Source organism: Podarcis vaucheri (genome assembly GCF_965113315.1).
Source record: "Podarcis vaucheri genome assembly, chromosome: 12".
Lineage (NCBI taxonomy): Eukaryota > Metazoa > Chordata > Lepidosauria > Squamata > Lacertidae > Podarcis > Podarcis vaucheri.
Window position 1 is genome coordinate 56,488,616 of NC_138750.1, and position 27,768 is coordinate 56,516,383.

Sequence of the window (27,768 nt, forward strand, 5' to 3'; positions counted from 1 at the left end):
TCGCTCGGCCTCGCAGCGCCCCGACGCGGCCTCTGAGGCGGCGGGAGGCCTGGCCGTTGCCTTAGCAACCGGCGCGGCCTACTCCGTCCCAGGGGAAAGGCGAGGCCTGCGTGGATTAGATCCCGCCCGCTGGCCCGTGTCGAATCTGCGGCTGCCACTCCGCGGCCGGGGCGGGGCAGAGAAGGAGCGAAAGTGCGGCGGCGGAGCGGGCGCCGCGTCCGCCTGCTTCGAGGCGGGGCGAGCGCAGAGGGCGGCCTCGCCGGCCGGGGATTTCATCATGCTGGGGGCCGGGCCTCGCCGCCTCCGCCGCCGCCCTCCTGCGCTCCATGCCGTGGCCCCTTAGCGTCCTCCGCGCCGCCTCGCTCGGCCGCCTCAGAAGCAGCAGCAGCAGCATCCGCAGCCTCCTGCTCAGCCCCCTCGCCTCCCTCGGCCTTCAGCCCAGCCCCGCCGGCCGGACCCTGGTCACCAGGCGCCCCGGGTCCCCCTCCGCCGTCCCTGCCGCCGCCTCCTCTTTCTCGCCCTCCCAGTGGACCAGCAACCCCGGCGCCGGCATGGACGGGCCCGCCGCCGAGGCGCTGCTCGCCCCGCTCAGGCAGGCGGTGCGGCAGCAGGTGAGGCTGGACGGGGGGCTTGTTTGGAGGGGGGGTCCTTTGTCCATCATTGGGGGGGGGCATGGCTGCCTGTGTTAGAAAGAGGAGGGGGGACTCCGCATACTTTGGGTCGGGGGCTTCTCTCCTTTTCATCCTAGGATCTTGCCCCCCACTCCGCCCCCCCAATCTGGATGAGGGTCTCTAGAATCTGCATTTCTCTCTCTCTCTCTCTCTCTCTCTCTCCCTCTCCCTCTCTCCCCGTGTGTGTGTGTGTGTATATATTATATATATATACACACACACCGTGTATATATATATGTGTGTGTGTGTATACACACACACACACACACACACAGTGGTACCTCGGGGTTACAGACACTTCAGGTTACAGACTTGGCTAACCCAGAAATAGAACCTCGGGTTAAGAACTTTGCCCCAGGATGAGAACAGAAATTGTGCGGCGGTGGTGCAGCAGCAGCAGGAGACCCCATTAGCTAAAGTGGTGCTTCAGGTTAAGAACAGTTTCAGGTTAAGAACAGACCTCCGGAACGAATTAAGTACTTAATTTGAGGTACCACTGTACACACACATAATACACAGATATACACACATACTTATATACCCATACATACGCACACACATATATATCTATATATATATATATATATATGCGCATAACACATAGGGATAAATAGATGCACATATATCTGGAGATACACAGAGAGAGAGAGAGAGAGAGACATATATAGTTACAAACACACAGGGATATGTCTATAGAGGACTTCTCTTCCCCCCCTTTCAATAGGCTTCCCCTTGCAGTCTGGAGCTGTGTAGTGGGAAAGAGGTGAATAATCGCACCTGACAGCAATACTGTCAGGCTGCAAAGGCACTTTACACAGGTGTAAGGCCCCGCTGGGTGCAGTGGGGCTCGATTCTGAACAACCACACGTATAGGATTGTCCTGGGAGCCTTCTGATCTGAGGATACCCAGTGACAAGATGCAGCTGCCCCTGGTTGTCCTTTACACTTGGAACTCTGGGTGGGATTTGCTTGGGATTCTGGATCCTGGGTGTTTTCGGGGGATCCTAACCAACCCTTGATTTGCGTGCCGTGATGTGGCGTCCTTTCAAAACTTGATTTAGGACAGGTGCTTCCTCTGGATCCTTCCTTTGTTTGAAGCTTTCTCATCCTAGTCATCTTTCTCTGTTCCGACTTGCATGTCACTCTGCCCCCCATTCACGGTGTAGCTGTAGAATTAAGAGATACATACAAATGCTTAATTCCTGGTTATTCTCCAAGGCTTTCCACTGTAGCTTTGAGGTGTGTAGGAAGTCACCATTGCTTTAGAATAACCCCCCTTTAGTTACTGATCTGTATCTACCTAAAGTTGGATTCATACAGACATTCCTTAATTCTGTTTGAGGAAAGTCCTCGTGTACATTTGAATTAAAGTGCTGTGTCTTTTTGCAGCATTCCTGTTCTCATAGAGAGCCAGTTGTGTGTATGGCAGTGGGTCCTTTCCCCAGGTTCCTGAGATTTGTCTTGTGTTTCAGCTAATTTCTCTGCTGCATTTTCTTTCATATAACTAGGTTCCTATATTCCGTTTGGGTGGGTGAGATTTACCTGAACATAGATCTGGGTCTTCTGTGAGATTCCTGCCTTCCTCTTTATAAACTCATATGCTTCTCTGCAGTTCCTCTCCCACTGTGATAAGCTGAGCTGAGAACAAGATAGATATGAACTCTTTCCCCCTGATGTCCCATATACTGTGGATGGTCTTTCCTCTCATTTTCTTCAGCTGGATTGCTCCAGCTGTTTACTCTCTAGAGGGATGTGTTTAAGGTCCCCTTTCCCCCCTACAGTGTGAAATGATGATTCAAACCCATTTTTAGCAGAGTGGAGTCCACACGAGAGCATCGTTTTCTTCTCCTGCATGCCTTGCACAGCACAATGCTCTATACCTGTCTATTAAGAAGTAAGCTAAGTCTATTAAGAAGGGTTCAGTGGTCCTAGGTTAGTCGGGGATTGCACTTTCTACAGAGTTGTTTCACTTGGGATGCATTATTCCTAATGAACCTTTACCCTGCACCTTATGACACTCCTTTTGTAGACAGATGTGATACCTTGCAGTAAAGAATCGAATCTGCGCTTTCTGATTCTGATCTGTAGCCATTTTTGTTCATTTGAAAAGAACAAATGACCTTTCGGGTAAGATCAAGCATAATATATGTTCTTATTAGTTTAATAGTGGTTAAGAGCGGTAGTCTCGTAATCTGGTGAACCGGGTTCGCGTCTCCGCTCCTCCACATGCAGCTGCTGGGTGACCTTGGGCCAGTCACACTTCTGTGAAGTCTCTCAGCCCCACTCACCTCACAGAGTGTTTGTTGTGGGGGAGGAAGGGAAAGGAGAATGTTAGCCACTTTGAGACTCCTGAAGGGGAGTGAAAGGCGGGATATCAAATCCAAACTCCTCTTCTTCTTCTTCTTCTTCTTCTTCTTCTTCTTCTTAGTTTAATATGCTGCTCACGGCTTTGGGGGCCTTTGGGCTGAAAAGCAGATTATATAAATAAATTGTAGTTGTAATAATACAATGGGTGTAAGGATTTGGGGATATATTTAGACTCCCACTAGGGATGAATGCCTATTGATAGATAGTGCTGCTTTAAAGCATTGTACTGTTAAATTTCCTTAACTTTTTGTGTGGGGGATTTCACATGGTGGAGATGAGCTGTGCTTCCCCACATACCATCTGACTTTCAGATCTGCTTGGTTCTTGCAATACTCTTTTATATCTTTGCATCCTGGATGGTGTATGTCTATATATTCCAGTCTAATGCAAAATTGGATCTGTTTGGTTGTTTCACAACTGAGCAGAAGGCCCTGCATACTCAGATTATTTATATACCTGATCTTTAGATACATGGTTATTTCTGTGTAAATTCCCCATTATGCCACTAAGTTCACAGTCTATTCTTGCTTAGCTAGTCATGTAAAATGGACTCAGATGGGTGTCTTTACATAACTGGATGGGTAGCATCATAATTAGTGTATGCTTCAGCTTTGTTTTTCTTGTGAATCATCATACACCATCCCAAATTACCTGGTTATAAGGAGATCTTGCTGAATCAGGTTCGGGTGGCTTGATACAAGAGTCGGAGGTTATCCTTTTAAAAGGAATCTCAGTAGCTGACACACAAACACAGAACGTTTTCTTAAACAGGAATCTTCCTGCTTTCTCATATTTGCAATAAGGAAATGCTGAAAGTAAATCTTGGTGTGAGAAGGGACTTTTGCGAGGCACAGAGAGTGTGCTGTGTGATGTGAAATTAGCCTGGCAGAGATTAAGATCTGGTGAATGAAGAGGAGGTTGTATGGACTGTTGGCTTGTCCCGGTCATTAGGGAAGGAAGAAACACTTTAATTACACCTCTGGACAGATCTCCTTGAGTGAGAAATCAGTCCTGGGCTGGGTTAATGTTTTCCTCCTGCAGCAGTGCCTGATGCAATAGGCTTCAGTGTTAGAGGGGTGGATCCCTTTCCCTGCCATAAGGGACAAAGCTGCAGTGAAATCTGCCACATCAGTCTAGCTCCGTTGCACTTTCTTTGGGTTGGGCAGGTCTCTCAAATAAATGAATCCTGTCGGCATTTCCTTCCTCCCCTCCCCCCGCCTCCCCCCCGCCTCAATTTCTGCCTTTTTCCTGTGTGCTCCGGACTTTCTCTTTCTTGACATGCGAAACTGCAAATGCTGCTGGCTTTTTAAAAATGCATGCTTCCCCCCCCCCCTTTCATTACTGGTGACTGCAGATTTCAAATGTCTTTTTAATATTGCTTTCCTGAGATTTTATCTCTCAGCCGACCCCCTCTTCCTCCCTTCTTCTCGCTCCCTTCTTTTCTAGCTTAAAAAACAACCTTCAGTTCCCTCCCTTCTGCCACGTTAGCCTGCAACTGCAGTGACTTCGAGTCAAACTTTTACATTCAGAATCAAGCTCGTTGTTAGTCTGGCTGCAGCAATGGACGCTGTCGGGTTTCTCTTTCGCTTCCTCCCTGATGAGTTTGTGGTCTGTCATGCTTGGCGTGCCTGCCTCTTCTTTGATTAATCTCATAAGGATGGAGATTTCTTTCCACATCTGAAGCTCTTTCCCTCCTGCTCATATTTTCCTTTGCCCTCGACTTCTGCTCTTCCTCCCAGCTGCTTGTCGGTGGAGCGAACGGTTTACCAGTGTAGAAAGAACTTACTATAAAAAATGCACTCCCATTTGAGACCTTCAATAAGGGAAATCTATTTAGGGGGAAAATTGATGCTAAACTGTGATGTGTGAAACTAGGAAGGTGATGGAGTTTTTAGTCTTTTTTTAAAAAAAATGAATCTAATCCTTAAGGCATTCTGCTAGTCCGATGCCCTCCAGATGTTTTGGACAACAACTGGCTGGGGCTGATGGGAGATATAGTCCAAAACTTCTGGAGACCACTAGGTTGGCAAAGGCTGTCATGGGATATATCCAGCTAAGCCCTTGCATTGGTTTCTTCAGCTCCATACAATCTTCCCTGCTGGGAGTCTCTCTCCATGGAGTCAAGACAGTGCACTTACTGAGTGTGGACTTTTGTGTATGCCCCTCCCCATATATGCACTTACCCACACCCCAAATCTGGGGAACTGTGATTGTGACTCACCAGGGTTTATACCCTTTGTGTATATATTCACTGCAAGACTCCATATGCATAATTTGTGACAAACTACTTGGGAATTCTGAGTAGGCGTTCCAAGGTTCTACGCAGACTCTGTGGATTGAACCTGGGACTTTTGGAGTTGTATCCACCTAAGTTTCACAGTAATGTTGCCCTGCCCTGTTTTCCATGTAACGAAAAACTAGTATTGAATTTTGTGTGGAAATTGAAGTGTGGGATATAAGACCTATGGTGGTTCTTAGCTATGGGACCCAGTAGATACCATGTGGAAGGGACATTTGTCATAGCCTATCCTCGCAGGACTGTTGTGAATGTGAGATAAGAAATCCCGGTAAAAATGACTTTTCTAACCTACATTCTTATCAACCCACGGTGAACCATCCTTAAGCCTTTATCAAGATGTCTGCAGTCAGTTGCATTGCAGTCTTTCAAAATCGTACGGCTTTTATTGAAATGCCGTAATAACTTGCTTCTGTCAATTTTTTGTTTTAGCTTTACTGTCACATCTTTCAGAAAATCAATGATACCGAAATGCTGGACACACTTCCTAGAAAGTAAATTGCGTTCACACAGTGGGACTTGACTTCTTGGTAAATGTACATAGACTGTGACACACCACACGCTGTGCATTTCTTTGTGAGAGCTCACCTCCCCACCGCCTTCAAAAGGCAGTTGTACTGGTTTAAACATCATTGTGGGTCAGGTATCGCTTGTCCCTCAAATCCATGTGTATGTTGTGAGTTTAAGTGGCAGAAAAGTGCTGTTTCTGCTGGCAATTCCTCCCCCACCCCCGCTGTGTTCATGGGATTTCTTCCAGAACTGAACCCGTATTGACTGTTTGCAATTCTTTTTCTAGGGCGAACTTGTTCGAAAATTGAAGGAAGAGAAGGCTCCCCAGGTGGATGTAGACAAAGCAGTAGCTGAACTCAAGGCTCGCAAGAGAATCCTCGAAGCAAAGGTGAGTGTTGGGAGTCAATTTTTTGGTTGACTTTTGGTTCCCACTCCCCTTTATGCCAGCGTAAATGACCAAGGTTTAGGGTTGCACTGACGAGTTACAATGAACTTCAGACTTTTGTGCTTCCCCTCCCCTTTTCTTTCTCCATTGTGTCTTCAAGGAGGTGGCTGGAAGTTTCAGTGTCTATTTCCAGATTAACCATAGTTCAGCATTTCCTTCAAATGCCAAACTGTGGTTCTTCTTGATTATGGCTAGTGATGGCATGCCAGATTCTAAGTGCTGGTACTCATGGGCAGAGACTGTCATGTCTTGGGGGCCGTATAAACACCATTTGCATTTTTCTTCTTTCTTTTAAACATCATTTTAAGTTTTTGGAATTTGGCATCCCAGCTATGTTAGGCTTATTAAAATTTTGCATCGCTTCCCAATGTGTAAGTCACACAGTGATCTGCAACCACAGTATAGTACGGAAATACAGTGGTGCCCCGCAAGACGAATGCCTCGCAAGACGGAAAACTCACTAGACGAAAGAGTTTTCCGTTTTGGAGGTGCTTCGCAAAACAAATCTATGGGCTTGCTTCGCAAGACGAAAATGTCTTGCGAGTTCCTGCGGGTTTTTTCCACTCCCCCCCCCTTTTCTAAGCCGCTAAGCCGCTTATCAGCTAAGCCGATAAGCCGCTAATAGCCGCTAATAGCGCTAATCTGCTAATCCGTCAATGGGCTTGCTTCGCAAGACGAAAAAACCGCCAGACGAAGAGAATCACAGAACGGATTCTTTTCGTCTTGCGAGGCACCACTGTATAATCAACGGACATTATTAAAAACATATTTAGCAATGTTGTTGGTGCTATATTATCTTTGAGGAGAGCTGGTCAGTTTCCTTCTGGTGCTAAATAAAAGCATGTTAGTAATAGGACTAACACTGAGATCCCTTTTTTTCAGTAGCACCTGTGTTATCAGGGAATTTCTTGAAGGGTGTCTATTGATTGCACCATGCCTATAGGCTGCTTTCTAAGCCATCTGTTTTTGTAAGCTATCCTCCCCCAAGCTGGTGCCCTCCAGATGTTTTGATCTGTAATTCTCATCGGCCCTGGGTGCAAGTGCACCTGTGTTGGGTGGGACTGATGGTCTTGTAGTCCAAAACATCTGGCAAGATGTGAGAAGCTCCCCATAACACTTAACTGAGGACTTCAGCTACTTTTCTGGAGGTTTTTCTGTCACTGGCTCCTTGTCATGTGCGCTTCAGAGTCCTGGCTCCGATGCAGCTGAAAGCAGCATGCCCTATGACAGTGTTTAAAAATAGCTTTTACAGATGTTGGGCAGCTTCAGATACAAGCAGAAGACGTCCAGCACTATTCTGCTTTATGCAGGGCAATGTATCTCTAAAGAGGGAGGTGTGTGTGCTACTGAGAGAAAGAGAGAGAATAATCGGATCAGGGAAGAACTATTTTAGTTGAAATCTATCATTCGTTTTTTTACAGGAGCTGGCTTTGCAGCCAAAGGATGATATCGTGGACAGAGCTAAAATGGAAGATACTCTGAAGCGAAGGTTTTTCTACGACCAGGCTTTTTCTATTTATGGAGGTACACAATTTATAATTGTAATTGTGGGCTCTTTAGAGCATGATTTCCTGTGTTCTTCACCATTTATTTATTTTTGCAGTCTTAAGCCATGATAAAATGCAAAATACAGGATGTAATGGTCAGTTTTAAACATAAGGCAAGCAGTAACATAGAAATCAGATTTAACAGTAAAAATATTGAAAAATGTCAGAGATCTAGCTTACCATCTGCATTAAGCTGAATGGTGCTAAAAATTCTAGGTGGGTACATGATACTGTCAGGGGATGCTGGTGGCGCTGTGGTCTAAACTGCTGAGCCTCTTGGGCTTGCCAATCAGAAGGTCGGCGGTTCAAATCCCCATGACGGGGTGAGCTCCCGTTGCTCGGTCCCAGCACCTGCCAACCTAGCAGTTCGAAAGCACACCAAAAAGTGCAAGTAGGCAAATAGGTACCGCTCCGGCGGGAAGGTAAACGGCGTTTCTCTGCGCTGCTCTGGTTTAGGTGTTCCGTTGAGGCAGAAGCGGCTTAGTCATGCTGGCCACATGACCTGGAAAAACTGTCTGCGGACAAACGCCGGCTCCCTCGGCCTGTAAAGCGAGATGAGCACCGCAAACCCAGCGTCGTCTGCGACTGGACTTAACTGTCAGGGGTCCTTTACCTTTTTCCTTTTATGACACTGTCATTTAGTGCAATTTGTTGCTTGGGTCTAATTCTAACACAGCTCCATAGTACATCATGAGCAAATTCTTTTTATGGGTTTAAACCAGTGTTTTTCAACCTTTTTTGGGCAAAGGCACACTTGTTTCATGAAAAAAATCACGAGGCACACCACCACTGTGTGCGGAGAGGGAGATGTCAGAGCCCCGCTGCTCTCTATGGGGAATCGGATGAGAGCGGACCTCCGATCCCATCTGATCTGATCCCCACCCAGGATGGATGGAAAATAGGGTGGACACAGTCCGGCGCCCGCCTAGTGGGCAAAAATTTGACTTTTTTAAAAATCTTTTTTAATTTTTCAATTTTCCCCACGGCACACCAGACAACATCTCGCGGCACACTAGTGTGCCGCGGAACAGTGGTTGAAAAACACTGGTTTAAACTTTATAGGAATTTTATAGGAATTTGTAAATTCCCTTTGAGGAGAGCCTTTGCTTTACTTAAATCTATACAAATATTATATCTGGTTTTTGTAGGTTATTTTAGACAGGTATTACTGTAACAGACCTTTTAATCTCCACTGGTGGAGCAAAATACTTGCGATGTAATCCTATCTACACTTACCTGGAGTGTGTCTCACTGATCTTGAGCTCAGTGGTGCTTGCATCCTAGTAAAAATTGCCAGGAGATGCTTCTCTCAGTGTCAAAAGGAAGTTTCTCATGGTTATTGGTAGGATGAGTTAATTGCCTTAATCTGCAAAAATTGAACTGTGTAATAGCCAGCAGTAGTAAGGAGATAACAATTAATTATGTTCTATATTATGGCAATGATAAAATGTTGCAAATTTTTTTATAATTCTCATGTTGTAGATTGCAGACCAGAATTCTGTTTTTTTACTTATTTATTTGGAATGGTGTGTGTGTGTGTGTGTGTGTGTGTGTGTGTGTGTTCACAGCTTGTCTCTCTTGCAGGTGTGAGTGGCCTGTATGATTTTGGTCCTGTGGGTTGTGCTTTGAAGAACAATGTAGTTCATGCCTGGAGGCAGCACTTCATCCAGGAAGAGCAAATTCTTGAGATAGACTGCACCATGCTCACACCAGAGCCTGTTCTGAAGTAAGTAGCATGTCACCCTACTGTTTTATTATTAATATTTTATTAGAAGTTTTCTCAGTTCTACAAAAGAAAGTGAAAAAAAAGTGTTATATATGGTATCTCGGTTTACGAACTTAATCCGTTCTGGAAGTCCGTTCTTAAACCAAATCTGTTCTTAAACCAAGGCGCGCTTTCCCTAATGAGGCCTCCCGCCGCCAGTGCTATTCCACCATTCGGTTTCCGTTTGTAGACCGAGGTAAAGTTTGCAAACCGGAACACTACTTCTGGTTTTGTAGGGTTCATCAACTGAATCGTTCGTAAACAGGACTGTTCTTAAACTGAGGTATCTCTTTCTCTGTGTGTGTATATGCATGCGCTTGCTCTTATATAGGTATCGCTGCAGCGAGAAGGTAGATGGCTGCTCAGGATGTTTCCTGAAGTATAACCCTGCCATTTTGCGGAATGTGAATTCTACCACAGTAGTATTGCTTTTGGTTTACTGAAAGCAATCCATTAAGTCTGTGATATATATCTTTTTAATCACACACTGTTTGGGTAGCATTGCATTGTGAATCGGTTTATAAATCCACCAATGAATAAAATAAATCTTGATGCCTTCCGCGTTGACGCTACTCTTGACCATTGCAGGACCTCGGGCCACGTAGACAAATTTGCAGACTTCATGGTGAAGGATGTGAAAAACGGGGAGTGTTTTCGAGCTGATCACCTCCTGAAAGGTATGCTGTGCTTGGAGAGCAGGACTGGTTTCGCATGTTTCCCCCCTTGCCTCAGCATTGGTCTAACAAATGTTTTTAGATTGAAAGTTATAATCTCTCTCCTCTCCCAAGCGAAAGCCAAGTTAGCATAAGCCATGTATTATGCTGGGCTGGCATATCTTCAGCACCATATTTTCAATATCCTCCCTCCTTTCTCTGCAGCTGTCAGGGCTAGAAATTTGCCTGGAAACGGAATGCCGTCTTAAGAGTGACTTAGACAGTTTCTAATCCCTTTTTTAAGCCTTCCAGGTTGGTTGCCATCCCTGCCTCTTGTGGGAGTGAATGCCACAGTTTAACTACGTGCTGTGAAAAGACGGTGCTTCTTTACACAGCACATAAACTCTAGAATTCGCTCCCACAAGAAATAGTGACAGTCACCATCCAGATACAGATACAGGTCACACTCCTACCCAACAAGCCAAGAATATGAATGAGCTGTATGTGGGATGCTGGGAGACTCTTCCTGGCCACTTCATTTATTTTTTTTATAATAATATTTATTGCAAATTTTAAACAAAGGAAAAACAAACCAATAAACATACAAAGTACCATCACCATACACCATAACAAAGACAACAAAAAAAGTTTAAAAGATAAACATAAAATAAGAAGAAAAAATACAACAAAATCAATTTCTCCTCAAATCTTATTTTCATAATCTTTGGACTTCCTCGCATCACCCTTTCCTGCGTTCTCAGCCATATAGTTATAGGGAGCAAGTTGTTACCTTATTTCAATTCTTGTTTTATCATTCTCAGATATTATGTCCCAAATTTTCAATATTATATCAATGTATTTAACTGCTTAACTTAAACATAATATTACTTCAGATTTTATCCTTATCTTAATCATCACTTATTCATACATCATATAACTAAATGTCTGATGCCATGTTGTTTTCTATCATGCATTCTCTTAGCATTCATATAGCTTATAGTGTTTTTGTAAATAGTCCTTAAACTTTTTCCAGTCCTCTTCCACCGTCTCTTCTCCCAGATCCCGGATTCTGCCAGTCATTTCTGCCAATTCCATGTAGTCTATCAGTTGCGTCTGCCATTCTTCCAGCGTGGGCAAATCTTGTGTCTTCCAGTGCTTTGTGATGAGTATTCTTGCTGCTGCTGTTGCGTACATAAAAAAGGTTCTATCCTTCTTTAACACCCCTTGGCCTACAATGCCCAGAAGGAAGGCCTCTGGTTTCTTCAGGAAGGTATACTTAAATACCTTTTTTAGTTCATTATAAATCATTTCCCAGAAAGCCTTAACCCTTGGGCATGTCCACCAGAGGTGAAAGAATGTTCCTTCAGTTCCTTTGCATTTCCAACATTTATTGTCGGGCAGATGATATATTTTTGCAAGCTTGACTGGGGTCATGTACCACCTGTATATCATTTTCATAATATTTTCTTTCAAGGCATTACATGCCGTAAACCTCACTCCGGTGGTCCATAACTTTTCCCAGTCAGCAATCTTCCTGGCCACTTCAATTCCCCCTTTGCATAAGCGGCTGAACCCAGGCATAGGCAAACTCTGGCCCTCCAGGTGTTTGGGACTACAATTCCCATCATTGCTAGCCAACAGGACCCAGTGGTCAAGGATGATGGGAATTGTAGTCCCAAGCATCTGGAGGGCCAGAATTTGCCTATGCCTGGAACAAACCAGGACCCAGCACTTAACCAGCAACTTCCTCTTATGGACAAACCCAGAAACTATGGCTTATAGCTTCAAAACAAGGCATGATGGTCACCAACTTGGGTGGCCTTCAAAGAGGATTAGACAAATTCATGACGAATAAGGCAGTCAGTGGCTACAAGCCACGACAGCTACGCTCTTATGTTCACTGTATGCCTCACAATACCATCTGCTGGGAACTGCAGGTTTGGTGAATTTGTTGCATCTGGTTGGCTCCTGTGAAAACAGGATGCTGGACTACATGGGTCTTTGGCCCAAACCCAGCAGCTTCTACTTTTTGTTCTTATTCTGTGAAAATGATCCTAGAAACATTAAATTGTGCCAGCTCTGGGAGGGCTGAGGATGTTCTCTCCCTGAACATGTTGGGTTGGGAGAAAGGGCAGAGCCAAATTGGTTTCCCTGATTCAGTTGCTTTCAGACATTTATCTTGAAAAACTCTTTCTACATTGACACTTGAGTCGAGGAACCCTCTATGCACTATAGTAGGGACGCGGGTGGCGCTGTGGGTAAAACCTCAGCGCCTAGGACTTGCCGATCATATGGTCGGCGGTTCGAATCCCCGCGGCGGGGTGAGCTCCCGTTGCTAGGTCCCAGCGCCTGCCAACCTAGCAGTTCGAAAGCACCCCTGGGTGCAAGTAGATAAATAGGGACCGCTTACCAGCAGGAAGGTAAACGCGTTTCCATGTGCTGCGCTGGCTCGCCAGATGCAGCTTGTCACGCTGGCCACGTAACCCGGAAGTGTCTGCGGACAGCGCTGGCTCCCGGCCTATAGAGTGAGATGAGCGCACAACCCTAGAGTCTGGCAAGACTGGCCCGAATGGGCAGGGGTACCTTTACCTTTACCTATGCACTATAGAGAAGCCTGGAGGGCTTTTGAGCACAAGTCAGACCGGTTGGGCCTCAGGCTCACCTTGAACTGGGAGCATGGGACTCTCTCCTATAGCTGTGCTATGCAGAAGGAAGTCACTAATGATGGATATGATAGACATGTTTCTCTGAGAAACCTATCATTACTGATCTCCACTTTGGGGATCCTTGGAGACCTATATTTGGAAACTGCCCATCTAGTTCTTAGAATCTGCATTCTGGTGGGCTTTGTGGTAGGCCACGAACGCTTCTTTCTGCCTTCTCTTGCAGCTCACTTACAGAAGCTGATGTCTGACAAGAAATGTACAGCTGAGAAGAAGGCTGAAATGGAGAATGTTCTGACACAGGTCAGTATGTGGCTGTGCAAACGGAAATGGAGGCACAAGCTTTCAATTATTTACTTTGGGTTCCCTGGGAAGAATTAAGACACTGGACGAACTTGGAAGTTGACATCTCACAAATGAGTTTTCTACAGGGCGAATTCATTTGGTGGAGTGGCTGTGTGCTTTGCGTTGCGGTGTGTAGATTGTAAAGGTTTGTTCCGCATACCTGCTGGGAATCTATTACAATTGCACAGTGGTGGGCAATTGGTTCCGTGGTTCCGTTACAGGCAAATTCAGAGCTCCACATGTAGCGTGAAGCCTATCAAGTAAGAAACTTCCCCCTCCTCCCCTGTTTCTGGCCTTTGAATAATTTCTAGTCCTGCTTGTCCAAATCTGTGCAGCTGACATTTGTGAAACTTGCTTTTCCGTAGATTGAGCAAAGCTGAAAGGGAGCTCTTGGCTGATCTGTGCCTATATGTTTTCTTTTGCTTTGGATAAAGCAAGGTGGATGCTGGGATAATAACAACAACCTGGTGGGGGAACTGAGATTTGGCAATCTGTAGCTTGCCTGTGCTGAGGCTGGCCCAAGATGCAGTCGGCTTGTGGCACTTGGCCCTGGCTCACTTGGCGGGAGTTGACCCATTCATTTTTTCATTGACCCAATGTGAGTAAGAAGGGGAAGGAATGGAAATAAGCAGCTGGATCCCCTGCAGCCATGTATGCTTCCCCGAAGAGAACTCCCCATTTGTCAAAGCAGGTGCAAGAGGGGTGTGTGGCGGAAACACACAGCGGGACTTGATAGCTTCAGTGTAGGCAGTCGGCACTTGCACTGCTGTCGCCCATCCTCTCCTGACTGGGTCCTCCTGTCGAAGTAGCTGTTGGCCAGAGAGAGGGAAAGACGGACCACCCCTCCTTCCTAGGAGGCCTTTGCAGCAGTTCATAACCTCGCAAGAGAAGCAAAAGGGGTTGTTCCTCCTCGTATCCATTGTGAACTTATCTCAACGTCCTTCAACTTGCAGATTTGGTTTCCTGATCCTCACAAACAGCTGCCATTGGGTTGGGGCATGAAAATATAGGAGGATTGTGGGCTTTTTAATTTACTTTCTGAAGTAGGGAGAGGGGGAATCTGTGGCCCTCAAGATCTGGTTGGCCTTCACTCCCATTAGGCAACATGGTCAGCAGTGAAGGATGATGGGAGTTGTAGTCTGGCAGCATCCGAAGGGCCACAGCTTCCCCAGCCTGGCTCTTCCCCTGCCAGCCCTCTTCATAGCACGCTTTGGGGAACACGTGACAGTGTTTCTGTTTGTCTGTGTTGCTCTGGCCCCTTATCCCATCACCAAAATGCCCTTGTAAGAGGCTGCGCTGGCAAATCCATGTTTGTTGCTTCCCCCAATAAAATGCCAGGATTAATCCGTTGCAGTTTCTCATAAGGGGCTGGTGTCTTTTAAAGAGGAGACAGGGTGGATAGAGTTAAGTATTTGCTGCAGTTTCCTGTTAAATGGATGTGCCTTTCATGTTTTGCTCCTAGTTGGACAACTATGGCCAGGAAGAGCTTGCGGATCTGTTTGTGAACTACAACGTGAAGTCTCCCATTACTGGAAATGACCTCAGTCCTCCGGTGTCCTTCAATCTTATGTTCAAGACCTCTATCGGGCCTGGAGGAAACATGCCAGGGTATATTAAGCATGGATGTTGACATATTTCTTGTGACCTACTGGGCTTGGCGAGGGTGACTGACTTGTGCTACAGTTGAATACATTCCATTGTGGTGTTCTTATAGTCAACTAACCCTCCCCGGGAGGAGGTCTTGGGGATCTTTGTTTGGGGTGGTGTGTGTGTGTTGCTGAACCTACCAAAGATGGAGGAGGGACTGCTTCCCGCACCCCAAACCTGCAAATGCTCAAGCGTAGTGATGTTTTCCCACATGTGATTTGGGAATTTTGGGGTGGGAAGATTTAGCAAGGGCTAGGAGTCATGGAGCTAGGAATGAGCTAAATTCCAGAAGCGGCTTGGGAATCGATCCTGAGCCTTTGACAGGAAATATTTACACGAGGCTATGGTAGTCAACTCAGCTCCATGTGGGGTGTTTTTGTTCTTATCCTAATATAACATAAAGGTGACCAAATTTACTGCTGTGTGGGTTATTTGCAGCAGATTATCTCTTTGACTAGACCAGCCTTGCAATCTTTAATTTTATAAGCTTAGAAAAGTATCAGAGTTGGAAGGGGTTCTGAGGGTCATCTAGTCCAACCCCTTCAGTGCAGGAATTTCAGCTAAAGCATCCATGAGAGATGACACCCAACCTTTGCTTAAAAACCTCCAGGGAAGGAGAGTCCACCACCTCCCGAGGGAATCCGTTCCACTGTTGAACAGCTGTTGCTGTTAGAAAGGTCTTCCCGGTGTTTAATTATGTGGCCCTAAGACGGATAAGCAGCAGTGATGCCTCAGGCTGTCAGCTACTTGTATCATAGGGTGCAGTAAAGCAATAAAGTGAAAATTGGTTTAAAATCGAACAGTATTTAGTGTTCCTGTTCCTAGAAAAACAAGCACATGAGCAGGAAGACACTGAGAATATGGAACCAGATGCAAGCCTTAATAATAAATTTGGGATTGGGTCAGGGGGAATTATTTTTTTTTTTTTATAATCATATTTATTAAAATTTCCAATAATAACAGAATAGGAAAATAAGAAAGATAAAGGAAAGAAAGAAAAAGAGAAACTAACTTAGACCCTTCTTTTCATAACCTTCTTTCTGGGACTTCCTCCTTCCCCTCCCGATTGTATTCCCCTTTATCTAAGTTGGTTCCACAGGTTCTCATCCCCAATTAAACCTAATATATTATACTCATAAACCAATTTAAATTTACACCATCTTAGCATCACTCCTCGTCTTATAATAGAACAAAATTTTCCCCAAGATCCGCTCTCATTTCTTCCACGAGTTCCCCCTTTCTAAAAAAAAAGAAAAAACAGAAACGTAAAATATCAAAGTTATAAAGAATATAAGATAGAAAGTATAGAGAAATTCAAAAAGTTGGTTACAAAGCCTTTGGATTCTAAGGTTCCCCCTCCCTTCCCCGGTTTTGATTCCCCATGTCCATTTGTCTGTATGTTGTCGGCCTGGAAATCTTAAGTCCACAGCCAAATTTATCTCAGTCCATCATGCTGTTTTCTTCGGATTTGATTGTCTTAATGATGTTTAACGTCGAAAATCCAATCTAATAGAGGCCTTTAATTTTCTTTAATCTTTTGTTGCTCCTCCCATTATTCTTTCCGTGTCGTATTCAGTCATCTACTCTTTTATTTCTTGGTTTCTCAGGTTTCTGTCTTGTTCAGCTGTCAAAACATTCTTGTTCCAAAATTTAACGTCTCTACAGAGGTTTGTTATTCAGGGACACAGACTTACGTCCAGTTCCTTTCTTGCTTCAATAGAAGATTCTATTGTGTTATAGTCACCTCTGTAGACAAAATAATATTTCAGTTCTGCAGCTTTCCCAGGAGATAAGACCTTTACACATCCCAGAGTAGTTTTCCACACACGACACTTGTAATGTCCCGAATCCCCTCTAGAGGGATTACAATAACTTTGTATCCTCTAATCCAAAAGTCAATTTGTTGTTTCTTTTTCCCAACAGTTTATATCCATATTTATATCAAATTGTAACAAAATTAACCAGCAAAGAACTTGTAGCAAAGTCCTCTTTATAATTTCCAGTTTTGACAGCTCCTTTGACAGCTGTCAAAATCTCCATCTCTCTTCGCCAGGCTGTCCGAATCGCCCCGGTTCCCAGGGGGGGGGGGTTGCTTTTTCCTCACCCTCGACTCCTCTCCTCCAGCACAGTTCTTATAATTCACATCGTGGAGTTGGTAATTTTTATCATCAATAAGCTTCTGAATAGATCTTGGTTTCTCAGTCCTTGTTTTAGCATGTTTACAATCAGGGAGGGGACTGACTTCCTTTTTTGGATCCCCTCCCGCTCGTGCCAAATCCGGAAAAAATTTTCTTTTTTCCTCCTTTTAAACCCGGTTGCCCAATTACTCACGGGTTGTTGATCAATTGTCCGAATTTCCTTTGGAAGAAGCCAGCGCTCTCCGCCGAATGGCATGCGGCTGCGCCCGGCAGGGGAAGCGGAGGACTCAAAGCACCACGCTACTCCCCGGCGCCCGATCCGTAGCCTTTAAAAAGGCTCTTTCACAAGCCGGGAGAGCGATAACGGTGCCAGCCGAGTCACCATGTCCACGGGATCCGTTCCCGTGGTTTCTAAGGGTCCCCGCGTCGCCGGCGCGGTAGGACCCAGCCCCTGCCGAGCAGACTCCCTCCGGAGCTCGGAGGGAGTCCGCCATTCGGCGATGGCGCCAACCCGGAAGTCCGGTCAGGGGGAATTATTGAGGCTCAGAACCTTTTCCCCTCACCCCAGCCAAGCAAGACAGCAAAGGGAGTCTGAGCAGTCGGGGGAGAGATGCTGGTTGTACTTTTTGATTGCAAGACAGTTTGCCCCAAATAAAAAGTTGGGGAACTAGGCCCGTCTGCTCTCAGAGTTATTTTCCTGCTTCTCAGTTGCTTTCATTGTTGGATTTCATTTGTGTGTTTTTTTTAAAGTTACCTGAGGCCGGAAACTGCGCAGGGGATCTTCCTGAACTTTAAACGCCTCTTGGAATTTAACCAAGGCAAACTTCCTTTTGCTGCTGCTCAGATTGGGAATTCCTTCAGGAATGAGATCTCTCCTCGCTCAGGCCTCATTAGAGTCAGGTACTGTAAGCATTCTTCTATGACAGAGTTTGTTAAAACTATGGACTTTCTCTCTCTCTCTCAACTTGTAAGGGAATGGAACCATGGGCGTGTCTTCCTAAAATGTTCCCCATGCAGTCACCTCTCTACATGTTGGTTTCTAAGAAGACCCTGTTGCATAATCATTGGAAATATCAACAGCACTGTCTGTGGCATATCATAAATTTGTGAATATTTGTCATTTTTACTTTGCTTTCCCACATTGACTTTAACTGGATCCCCAGAAGTAGAACATTCCACAGTGCAGATATTTGGTGTGGGTTTTTTGAGAGAAAGGGGAAATGGTTTTAGGTAGATGGGTTACTGTTGCAACTGTCTTGAGATTTTCACTGCACTTATTTGTTCTTTGGGTGGCTAAAAAGTGGTGGACCTTTTATATATTCTCTGTTCGTTCTCTTTACAGTTGAATAAATAATTGTATAATTTATAATTGTATAATTTATAATTGAATATATGGTGCCAAATGCTCGCAGCTTTAGCATGAACTTTGCCCTTGGGTTCCCTATCCCAGTGTCCACTGGGTGACTCCAGCTCTCTGAGTCTGGGAGGCCACGAGACATTGAGATGGATTGACCTTTGTACGTGGTGTTGTGCAGAGCTTGTGGGCTATCTCACCTTTATGGGAGATGCTATAGTGGCTCTCAAGCAGAATAGCTACTAAACTGAGGGCATGCCTTTGTCTTTTAGAGAATTCACAATGGCAGAAATTGAGCATTTTGTGGATCCCAGTGAGAAGCATCACCCTAAGTTCCAGAATGTAGCAGACCTTCACATCCTCTTGTACTCTTCCAAAGCCCAGACCAGTGGGCAGTCGGCTCATTCCATGCGTCTGGGGGATGCTGTTGAGCAGGTACTGAAAGTGTGTTTTGCAATAGAAGCGTGTGAAGAAAATGTGGAAGAGAACACCATGAATTCTGCTAGATACTCACCTTTGTGGAGAACTAGATGAGGTCTGCTTATTGCAATTTCTGAATAAGAAGCAACACAGATTAATTCTGTATTCACTCTACAAGTTTAGCCTTAATTATGATGGAAAGCATCTGGTATCTGAAGAAGTGTGCATGCACACAAAAGCTCATACCAATAACAAAGGTAAAGGGACATCTGACCATTATATACAGTTGTGGCTGACTCGGGTTGCGGCGCTCATCTCGCTTTATTGGCTGAGGGAGCCGGCATACAGCTTCCGGGTCATGTGGCCAGCATGACTAAGCCGCTTCTGGCGAACCAGAGCAGCGCACGGAAACGCCGTTTACCTTCCCGCTGGAGCTGTACCTATTTATCTACTTGCACTTTGACGTGCTTTCAAACTGCTAGGTTGGCAGGGGCAGGGACCGAGCAATGGGAGCTCACCCCGTCACGGGGATTCGAACCGCCAACCTTCTGATTGGCAAGTCCTAGGCTCTAGGCTTTTAGAGACAAACCTAGTTGGTCTCTATGGTGCTACTGGAAGGAATTTATTTTATTTTGTTTCGACTATGGCAGACCAACACAGCTACCTACCTGCAACTATGATGGAAAGTCTCAGCACCTTTCCAGAACTAAAATCCTCTGATTTTCCAAGGCAGAGCCATGTTTGGTTTGCCGTTACTACACGTAGGAATCTTCACGTTGACAAAAAAATGTGCTTCTGATAACCATTGTTGAGATTTGGTTGTGGGCCTGCTGCCCAGCTGTGAACAAGCCCTTAAACACCTCAGCATCAAAATCCTGTGGAACTGATAGATTGGTCCTAACTTAACTTTCCTTATTCAATACATGGAGGATGCTGTTGATATTTCATGGAAAAGGGCCCCCTTATTTTGTACCACAACTCAAGCAGTGTTCGAAACTCCCTAGGCACCAGGCACGATTTGCGACTGGCACTGGTCCAGTTGCGACCATGTGGAGATCTCTGGTTGGTGACCGGAGAAAGCAAAATGCCACTCGGGAGGTTCTGAAATATGTCCTTGAAGCTTGAATTTGTTTAATTCTGGATCATTCAATTTGAAGTTTGAATGTGTTATATACCGCTTTGAGATTTATAAATATAAAATATAAAGCGGTATAGAAATGAACAACAGCCACAATAACAACTGCAATAGAAAAAACTGTTGAAAAAAAAGAGGCACCTAGACATTCCATTGTGGCAACCGCAACCTAGGTTTAAGGTGCCATTTGGCGATTAGCTTATACAGTACATCTGAGCTTCTAACACTGAACACAAGGTGTGCAGCACTGTTGTTGTTGTTGTTAGTCATTTAGCCGTGTCTGACTCTTTGTGACCCCCTGGACCAGAGCACCCCAGGCACTTCTGTCCTCCACTGCCTCCCACAGTTTGGTCAAACTCATGCTGGTAGCTTCGAGAACACTGCCCAACCATCTTGTCCTCTGTCGTCCCCTTCTCCTTGTGCCCTCCATCTTTCCCAACATCAGGGTCTTTTCCAGGGAGTCTTCTCTTCTCATGAGGTGGCCAAAGTATTGGAGCCTCAGCTTCAGGATCTGTCCTTCCAGCGAGCACTCAGGGCTGGTTTCCTTCAGAATGGATAGGTTTGATCTTCTTGCAGTCCATGGGACTCTCAAGAGTCTCCTCCAGCACCAGAATTCAAAAACATCAATTCTTCAGTGCACATTTACTTGAGGAAGCAGTTTTTGGCTTTGGGCATCCCATCTCTCTCTCTCCTTTCAGGGTGTAATCAATAACTCGGTGCTCGGTTACTTCATTGGCCGCATCTACCTCTACCTTGTCAAAGTCGGCATCTCTCCAAACAAGCTGCGCTTCCGACAACACATGGAGAACGAAATGGCCCACTACGCCTGCGACTGCTGGGATGCAGAGTCCAAAACATCCTATGTAAGTGATATGATAGCTGCAGAGGCTTCTGTATTAATCGAGGGGAGAGGAGAGAGTTTGGCTAACTCACGCGGTGGTGTGCTGAACGGAGGCGAATCCTTTTTTCTTCTTTCAGGGGTGGATTGAAATTGTTGGCTGTGCTGACCGCTCTTGCTACGACCTCTCTTGCCACGCCAGAGCCACCAAAGTTCCTCTTGTAGCTGAAAAGCCTCTGAAGGAACCCATATCCTTTCAGAAATAAAACAGTTCTAACTGACGGGGAATCGAGCTGGGAGGATGTGTGGGTTCAACTAATGGTTTTCCGTTTGTGAGGCTGCTGGGAGTAAATTCAGGAAGCTCTCTTGAAGCTTCCTGAAAAATCAATGATATTTTACATACACACACACAACACACACAGATATGATTCTTTTTATTTAAAACAGATTTTTAAAATTTAAATCGGATTTTAAAATAAAATGCTTTTGCGGGAAACATCTTTCTAAAGATAGTTTTCTATTTCAGTTACATTAGAGTCCAAGGCCTATTCATCTGGAAATAAGGATTTGTTTTAAGTTTTTCATGTTCCTCCTGTTCCCTTGGGATTCCTTAACGTAACCTGCACAAAACAGCCAACGTCGTCCAGTTCGAAGCAAATAAGGGAGCCATTGGCAAGGCTTACAAAAAGGACGCCAAACTGGTGCTGGAATACCTTTCCATCTGTGATGAGTGCTACATCAATGAGATGGAGAAATTGTTGAACGAAAAAGGGTAAGTGTTTGAGCCTGAGGGAGGTGAATCAGGCACTTTCCACCCACCAATTTGTGCCGCGATGCTCAGATTGGAGCACAAATAACTTGCGACTGAATTGTCACCCAGAGAGTGCTTTGGTTCTGGGGCTTGGCTTTCTGATCTCACACTATCTCGGGTTTTGTTGACGATGCGGCTGGCAAACTGTCATTTGTGTCAACTCTGTGGTATGTCTGCAGAAATCTTTGTTTTTCGTAGATGAAATTTGCTCTTGGATCACAAGAACCAGTTGTACATAGATCCTCTTCCAGCACACTCAAGAGCTTAGAGCTTTGGCAAGGGTGAAAGAGCTTGTGAAAGATCTGAAAAAGCCTGAGCAATTTTTACTTAAAAATTGGGATTAGAAGATGAAAGGAGACTGAATCGGCCGCCAATCAGCAAAGGCTCCCAATTGACACCCCTTTTCCTTCATTAAAAATAAATCCCCAAATCCATAGAAGTATCCATAGGAAATGCTCATTTGCCAAGGGGTCAGCAAACTTTTTCAGCAGGGGGCTGCTCCACTGATCCTCAGACCTTGGGGGGGGGCAGACTATATTTTGAAAAAATAAAAATGATTCAAGAGCAGCAGGAGCCCTGGTGGCTGCTTACCTGTGTCCTGTGAGCGGCAGGGGCTGGCGGTGCTGGTGGAGGGATGATGAGCAGCATGTGAAAGGGCTCTGGAGAGGGGCTGCTTAAGATGGCAGTCACTTGAGCGCTGCTGCTGCTGGCTCCAACAAAGCCCAGCCCCCTTCCTTCTCTGGGCAGGGCAGGGAGAAGCCGGGAGGGAGGGAGGAGGCGCCACCGCCGCCATCATCGTGTGAGGGAGAGGGAAAGAATGTGCGCACTGGTGATCCACGCGGTGATTCCTGGACCATTCACGGGCCGGATCCAGAAGGCAATTGGGTCTGATCCGGCCCGCGGTCCTTAGTTTGCCTACCTATGGCATACATCCAGAATAGAGCAATACCTTTATTAGGCTAATCAGTATGTTGCAAAATTGATTTGACTGAGTCTTTCCCCCTCTATGTTCTCCATCTGCAATACTTTCCTCCAATTTCCATAATCCCCTTCATTTCATGGATTGCATTTCCCTACTAGTGCCTCTTAAAAAAGGAGCAAATTTCTCCCCAAACACTCTCAGAACAAAAGGGAGAAATAATTTGATTTGGCCTTGGCTCTGTATTTTATGAGACGTTAATGATTTTATCGTACACCACCCTAATATTTTGAGTTGGAGGTTTATAGTAATTCCTATAGATAAATACGTAACCACCATTTTTGTTAGCATTTGCAATATTTACTTAATTTCTATAATCCCTAGTCTCAAGATGCAGTATTCTAAACTTCCTGAGCATAGTGATCGTAGAGGTTAGGGGTTTGCACCCAAGCACCAAGCCTGTGGAGATGATGTTGGACGGTCTAAATCCATTGAATGAAGCTTGCAGAGAAGGATTACCTGCTCGTCCTCAGCTGTTTACTTTCAGGAAGTATAAACCTAGTCAGGATGCTGTTAGGAATACTTGAGCTGACCTGGTTGTTCATTCATAACTATTTTTTGGAATTTTGGAATACCTTTGATGACCTTCAACTTCTCCTGGCATCTGCTGGACCTGCTTTTTGGACTGGAAGGTCACTGCTGCTGCTGTTTTCCTTTAACTCCACAGCGTCCTCTGGAAGGAAAAGAGCCTGATACTGATTCTGAGTCTCCTTTTCTTTTCAGGGAATTTACCTTTGAAACGGAAGGGAAAACTTTTCAACTAACAAAGGACATGGTCGGCGTGAAGAGGTTTCAGAAAACCTTGCATGGTAGGTCTCCCCATACCTGCTGCTATAAAATAGTAAAGATCACAACCAGAAGACTGTCCCCTGCCCCAAATTAGTGGGAGACTTCCTTCCCATTCACTGTAGCACATCTAATTGCAGCCCAATGCAGTGTTCCTCAAACTTGGGTCCCCAGCTGTAGTTGGACTACAAATCCCATCTTCCCTAGCTACCAGGACCCCAGAGGTCAGGGATGATGGGAGTTGTAGTCCATTAACAGCTGGGGACCCAAGTTTGAGAAACGCTGGAATGGCTGTTTTTCATTGGCAGTGTGACAAGCACTGAAATTGCTTTTTTTTGGGTCAGGGGGCGCAAACCACCATTATAAATGTGATCAGACGCCATTCACTTGGTTTGACTGGGATGCACAGTTCCCATGGCAGTGCCTTACCTCCGCCGAGGCCACTAGCATTCCTAGTTATCTCCCGCTTGGATTACTGCAACGCACTCTATGTGGGGCTACCTTTGAAGGTGACCCGGAAACTACAACTAATCCAGAATGCAGCAGCTAGACTGCTGACCGGGGGCGGACGCCAAGACCACATAACACCGGTCTTGAAAGACCTACATTGGCTCCCAGTACGTTTCGGAGCACAATTCAAAGTGTTGGTGTTGACGTTTAAAGCCCTAAACGCCCTCGGCCCGGTATACCTGAAGGAGCCTCTCCACCCCCATCATTCTGCCCGGACACTGAGGTCCAGTGCTGAGGGCCTTCTGGCTGTTCCCTTCCTGCGAGAAGCAAAGCTACAGGGAACCAGGCAGAGGGCCTTCTTGGTAGTGGCACCCACCCTGTGGAACGCCCTTCCATCAGATGTCAAAGAGATAAACAACTACCTGACATTTAGAAAACATCTGAAGGCAGCCCTGTTCAGGGAAGTTTTTAATGTGTGACATTTTGATGTATTTTTAATTGTTGGAAGCCGCCCAGAGTAGCTGGGGAAACCCAGCCAGATGGGCGGGGTACAAGTAATAAATTACAATTAGTATTACTATTACTATAATTCAGGCTTCCTCTACCTCAGCCCTCCAGATGTTTTGAGACGACAATGCCCATCATCCCTGGCTACTGGTCTTGCTAGCAAGGGATCATGGGAGTTGTAGGCCAAAAACACCTTGAGGGCCAAGGTTGAGGAAGCCTGATATAATTGCTCCGTACAGTCAAATTGAGAGAGTAACCGGCAACCTTTGAGCCCTGTTGCTTTTGGGCAGAATTGTTATGAATGTGAAAAGCTTCTACGCCTTTCAACCTGAGCTGGCCTAGCAAAACATACCCTTTTTTTTGCCTATCTGTTTTCTAGTGGAAGAGATTGTCCCCAATGTGATTGAGCCTTCGTTTGGTATCGGAAGAATCATGTACACGATATTTGAGCACACGTTCCGCATCCGGGAGGGAGATGAGCAACGGACGGTAGGATTTCCCCCCTGTGACTTTGGTTTGGTTTCAGTTGATGTATGTCGATGGCTTCCTATGGGAGGCTCTGCGGATTTTGTAGCCCCGGCATTGTGGGCCGGATTTGGGCATTGCAGACTTGGTTTAGAGCCCTGCTGAGCCCCCAGCCGCCTTGAGTCATAGCTCTTTCTCTCCGCTCCGTTTCTCCCGTCTGTAAAATGGGAGTAATAGTAACCTCATAGACAAGCAGCAATTGTGTCAGGCTACCTGACACAATTATGACTTCCTGCACGCAACTCATTTCCAGGTATGCAATTCATGTGTGTGGAGTGTGCAAACAAGTGTGACAGCTACAAGCGCAAGACCAGCTGATGTATCCACTGACCACCTGATCAGTTTGCTTGGGGCACGTGAAACACTTGCACCCCCACTCCACACTCCACATGTCATGATAAGCATTTTCCTACTCAGAATATTTCTTTGTAGGAAATCTGAAATGTATGAAATACCGTATTTTTCCAGACCATAAGACGCACCTAGTTTTGGGAGGAGGAAAACAAGAAAAAAAATATTCTGAATCTCAGAAGCCAGAAGAGCAAGAGGGGTCGCTGCGCAGTGAAAGCAGTGATCGCGCTTGCTGTTCTGGCTTTTGGGATAGTGGCGCAGCCTGCATTCGCTCCATAAGACGCACACGCATTTCCCCTTCCTTTTTAGGAGGGAAAAAGTGAGTCTTATAGAGCAAAAAAGATGGTAGCTCTCTAACTCAGGTGTGTGTGTGTTGTAAAAAAAGTTAGGCTTCCAGCCTTATTTTTGAATGGTCATATGTTAAATGGTCCTATGTTTCTATGCACATATTCAATATTTGTATATATGCAAAGCCTTTTCCTGTTAGGCAAAGATCATAAGACGACCCGGATGGCCACCAGATTCTGTGTGCAGATCTGTAGGCGCAGACCATCCCCCGACTCAAATTGTTCGTGAACAAAATCCCCAAACTCTGTTCCATGGGTGACTCTGGGTCATATCTATGCGGTAGCTTATCTTAAAGTTTTAAGTGTCTATATGCTTATTGCACTTATAAATTTTAAATTCATTGTTGTACATTGTTTTAACTGTTTGTTTTCTTTCTGGCAATGTACCCCCAAGTGTGTTTTATAAGCTGCTCTCCAACCGTAATAAATTATCTCTATATATGGAAAGAACAATTTGGTCACCTGGAGTAGATTGTATGAACACAAACCTAGGTTCTAGCTTTCTGTATTTAATTCCCCCCGATCCTCAGTAGCTTCCATTCTGCCTATTTTTCTGTGCCCTTTGCCCCTCTTAAGATTGAGGTTCAGCTTTTCCTTTCCCATTAATTTGGGTGGGTGGAGGAATCTAGACTTGGCAAAAAAAGAAAGATAAGATAAGCATCTGCAGCCGAAGGTCCAAATTGCAAGATCAAAATGAATGTTCTTTTCACTACTTAATCAGAGCACAAAATCAGTCTTCTGGTCACATAATTCATAGCATATGTAGAGCAGAGTTGGTGGTGGTGGGGAACCTTCCAATTTCCCCCCTAATTCCCATCAAATTCAGATGAAGACTCTTCCACTCTGGATCTGTCGGTTTCCCCTGCCTGATCACCTGTCTCGCTTTTCTCTCTCCCCAGTACTTCAGTTTCCCTGCTGTGGTGGCGCCGTTCAAGTGCTCTGTCCTTCCTCTGAGCCAAAACCAGGAATTCATTCCGTTCGTGAAGGAACTATGTGAGTAGCTCCCGATGCTTCTGGGCTGCCCTGTGTTAATAAAGATGCGACTGCATCGATGAATTGGGGGTGTTCAGTAAGAAAGGGGATTGACCAGGTTTTTTTACACTATTTGTTTCACTGATGCGACTTCATTGTGCTAGAGCAGAGGTGGGGAACCTCAGGGGCAGGATCTGAATGCAACCCTTTGGGACTCGTTTATCTCTCAGGACTCTTCATCCCAGACATTGCCCATCACTGGCCTTGCCTTGCCCTATCCTGGAGTGCTTTCAGCCAGCGTAGTGGTGTGGTTAAGAGCGGTGGACTCGTAATCTGGTGAACTGGGTTTGCTTCCCCGCTCCTCCACCTGCAGCTGCTGGGTGACCTTGGGCCAGTCACGCTTCTCTGAAGTTTCTCAGCCTCACTCACCTCACAGAGTGTTTGTTGTGGGGGAGGGAGGGAAAGGAGAATGTTAGCTGCTTTGAGACTCATTAGGGTAGTGATAAGGCGGGGTATCAAATCCAAACTCCTCTTCTTCTTCAGCTAACCAGCATGCATGCTTGAACTGTGATCGTGCCTCTTGCTTGCTGGATGGAGAGATGTGTGGATGCAGAAACCACTGGCACAAGTGTGGAATGTAGCCTGCAGTTGCACCTGTTGCTCTGCTTGCTTTTGCCTCTGGCTACATCCATCTGCAGGGACGCGGGTGGTGCTGTGGGTTAAACCACAGAGCCTAGGACTTGCCGATCAGAAGGTCGGCGGTTCGAATCCCTGCGACGGGGTGAGCTCCCGTTGTTCGGTCCCTGCTCCTGCCAACCTAGCAGTTCGAAAGCACATCAAAGTGCAAGTAGATAAATAGGTACCGCTCTGGCGGGAAGCTAAACGGCGTTTCCGTGCGCTGCTCTGGTTCGCCAGAAGTGGCTTAGTCCTGCTGGCCACATGACCCGGAAGCTGTACGCCGGCTCCCTCGGCCACTAAAGCGAGATGAGTGCTGCAACCCCAGAGTCGGCCACGACTGGACCTAATGGTCAGGGGTCCCTTTACCCTTTACCCTACATCCATCTGCTGGCATGTGGCCCTCAGGAGGTTAACCTAGAGGGAATGTGGCCCTTGGGCTTGAAAGAGTTCCCCACGCCTGTGGTTGAGCATTCCCCGACAGGAAAAAACCACAACTGGCCGTGGAAACTGGTTCATATTTAGGATATACGCTTCCCTTTTGGCTTCAGGTGCCCTTTGCTCAGTTATT

At 45.8% G+C, this 27,768-nt stretch overlaps 1 protein-coding gene across 1 annotated transcript in view; it reads left to right on the forward strand.

Moving 5' to 3' along the window:
* Positions 1–230: 230 nt before the first annotated feature.
* GARS1 (glycyl-tRNA synthetase 1) overlaps positions 231–27,768 on the forward strand; it is a 29,027-nt gene continuing 1,489 nt past the window's right edge. Inside the window, exons 1-15 of the mRNA XM_082192689.1 lie at positions 231–611; positions 6,131–6,232; positions 7,711–7,813; positions 9,421–9,562; positions 10,190–10,278; positions 13,144–13,220; positions 14,725–14,870; positions 17,798–17,947; positions 18,674–18,836; positions 20,655–20,819; positions 20,935–21,042; positions 21,421–21,566; positions 23,308–23,393; positions 24,707–24,816; positions 26,450–26,543. Of these exons, the coding sequence (XP_082048815.1) occupies positions 327–611; positions 6,131–6,232; positions 7,711–7,813; positions 9,421–9,562; positions 10,190–10,278; positions 13,144–13,220; positions 14,725–14,870; positions 17,798–17,947; positions 18,674–18,836; positions 20,655–20,819; positions 20,935–21,042; positions 21,421–21,566; positions 23,308–23,393; positions 24,707–24,816; positions 26,450–26,543 (1,966 nt within the window). The 5' untranslated portion in view covers positions 231–326. The remainder of the gene's footprint in view (positions 612–6,130; positions 6,233–7,710; positions 7,814–9,420; positions 9,563–10,189; positions 10,279–13,143; positions 13,221–14,724; positions 14,871–17,797; positions 17,948–18,673; positions 18,837–20,654; positions 20,820–20,934; positions 21,043–21,420; positions 21,567–23,307; positions 23,394–24,706; positions 24,817–26,449; positions 26,544–27,768) is intronic.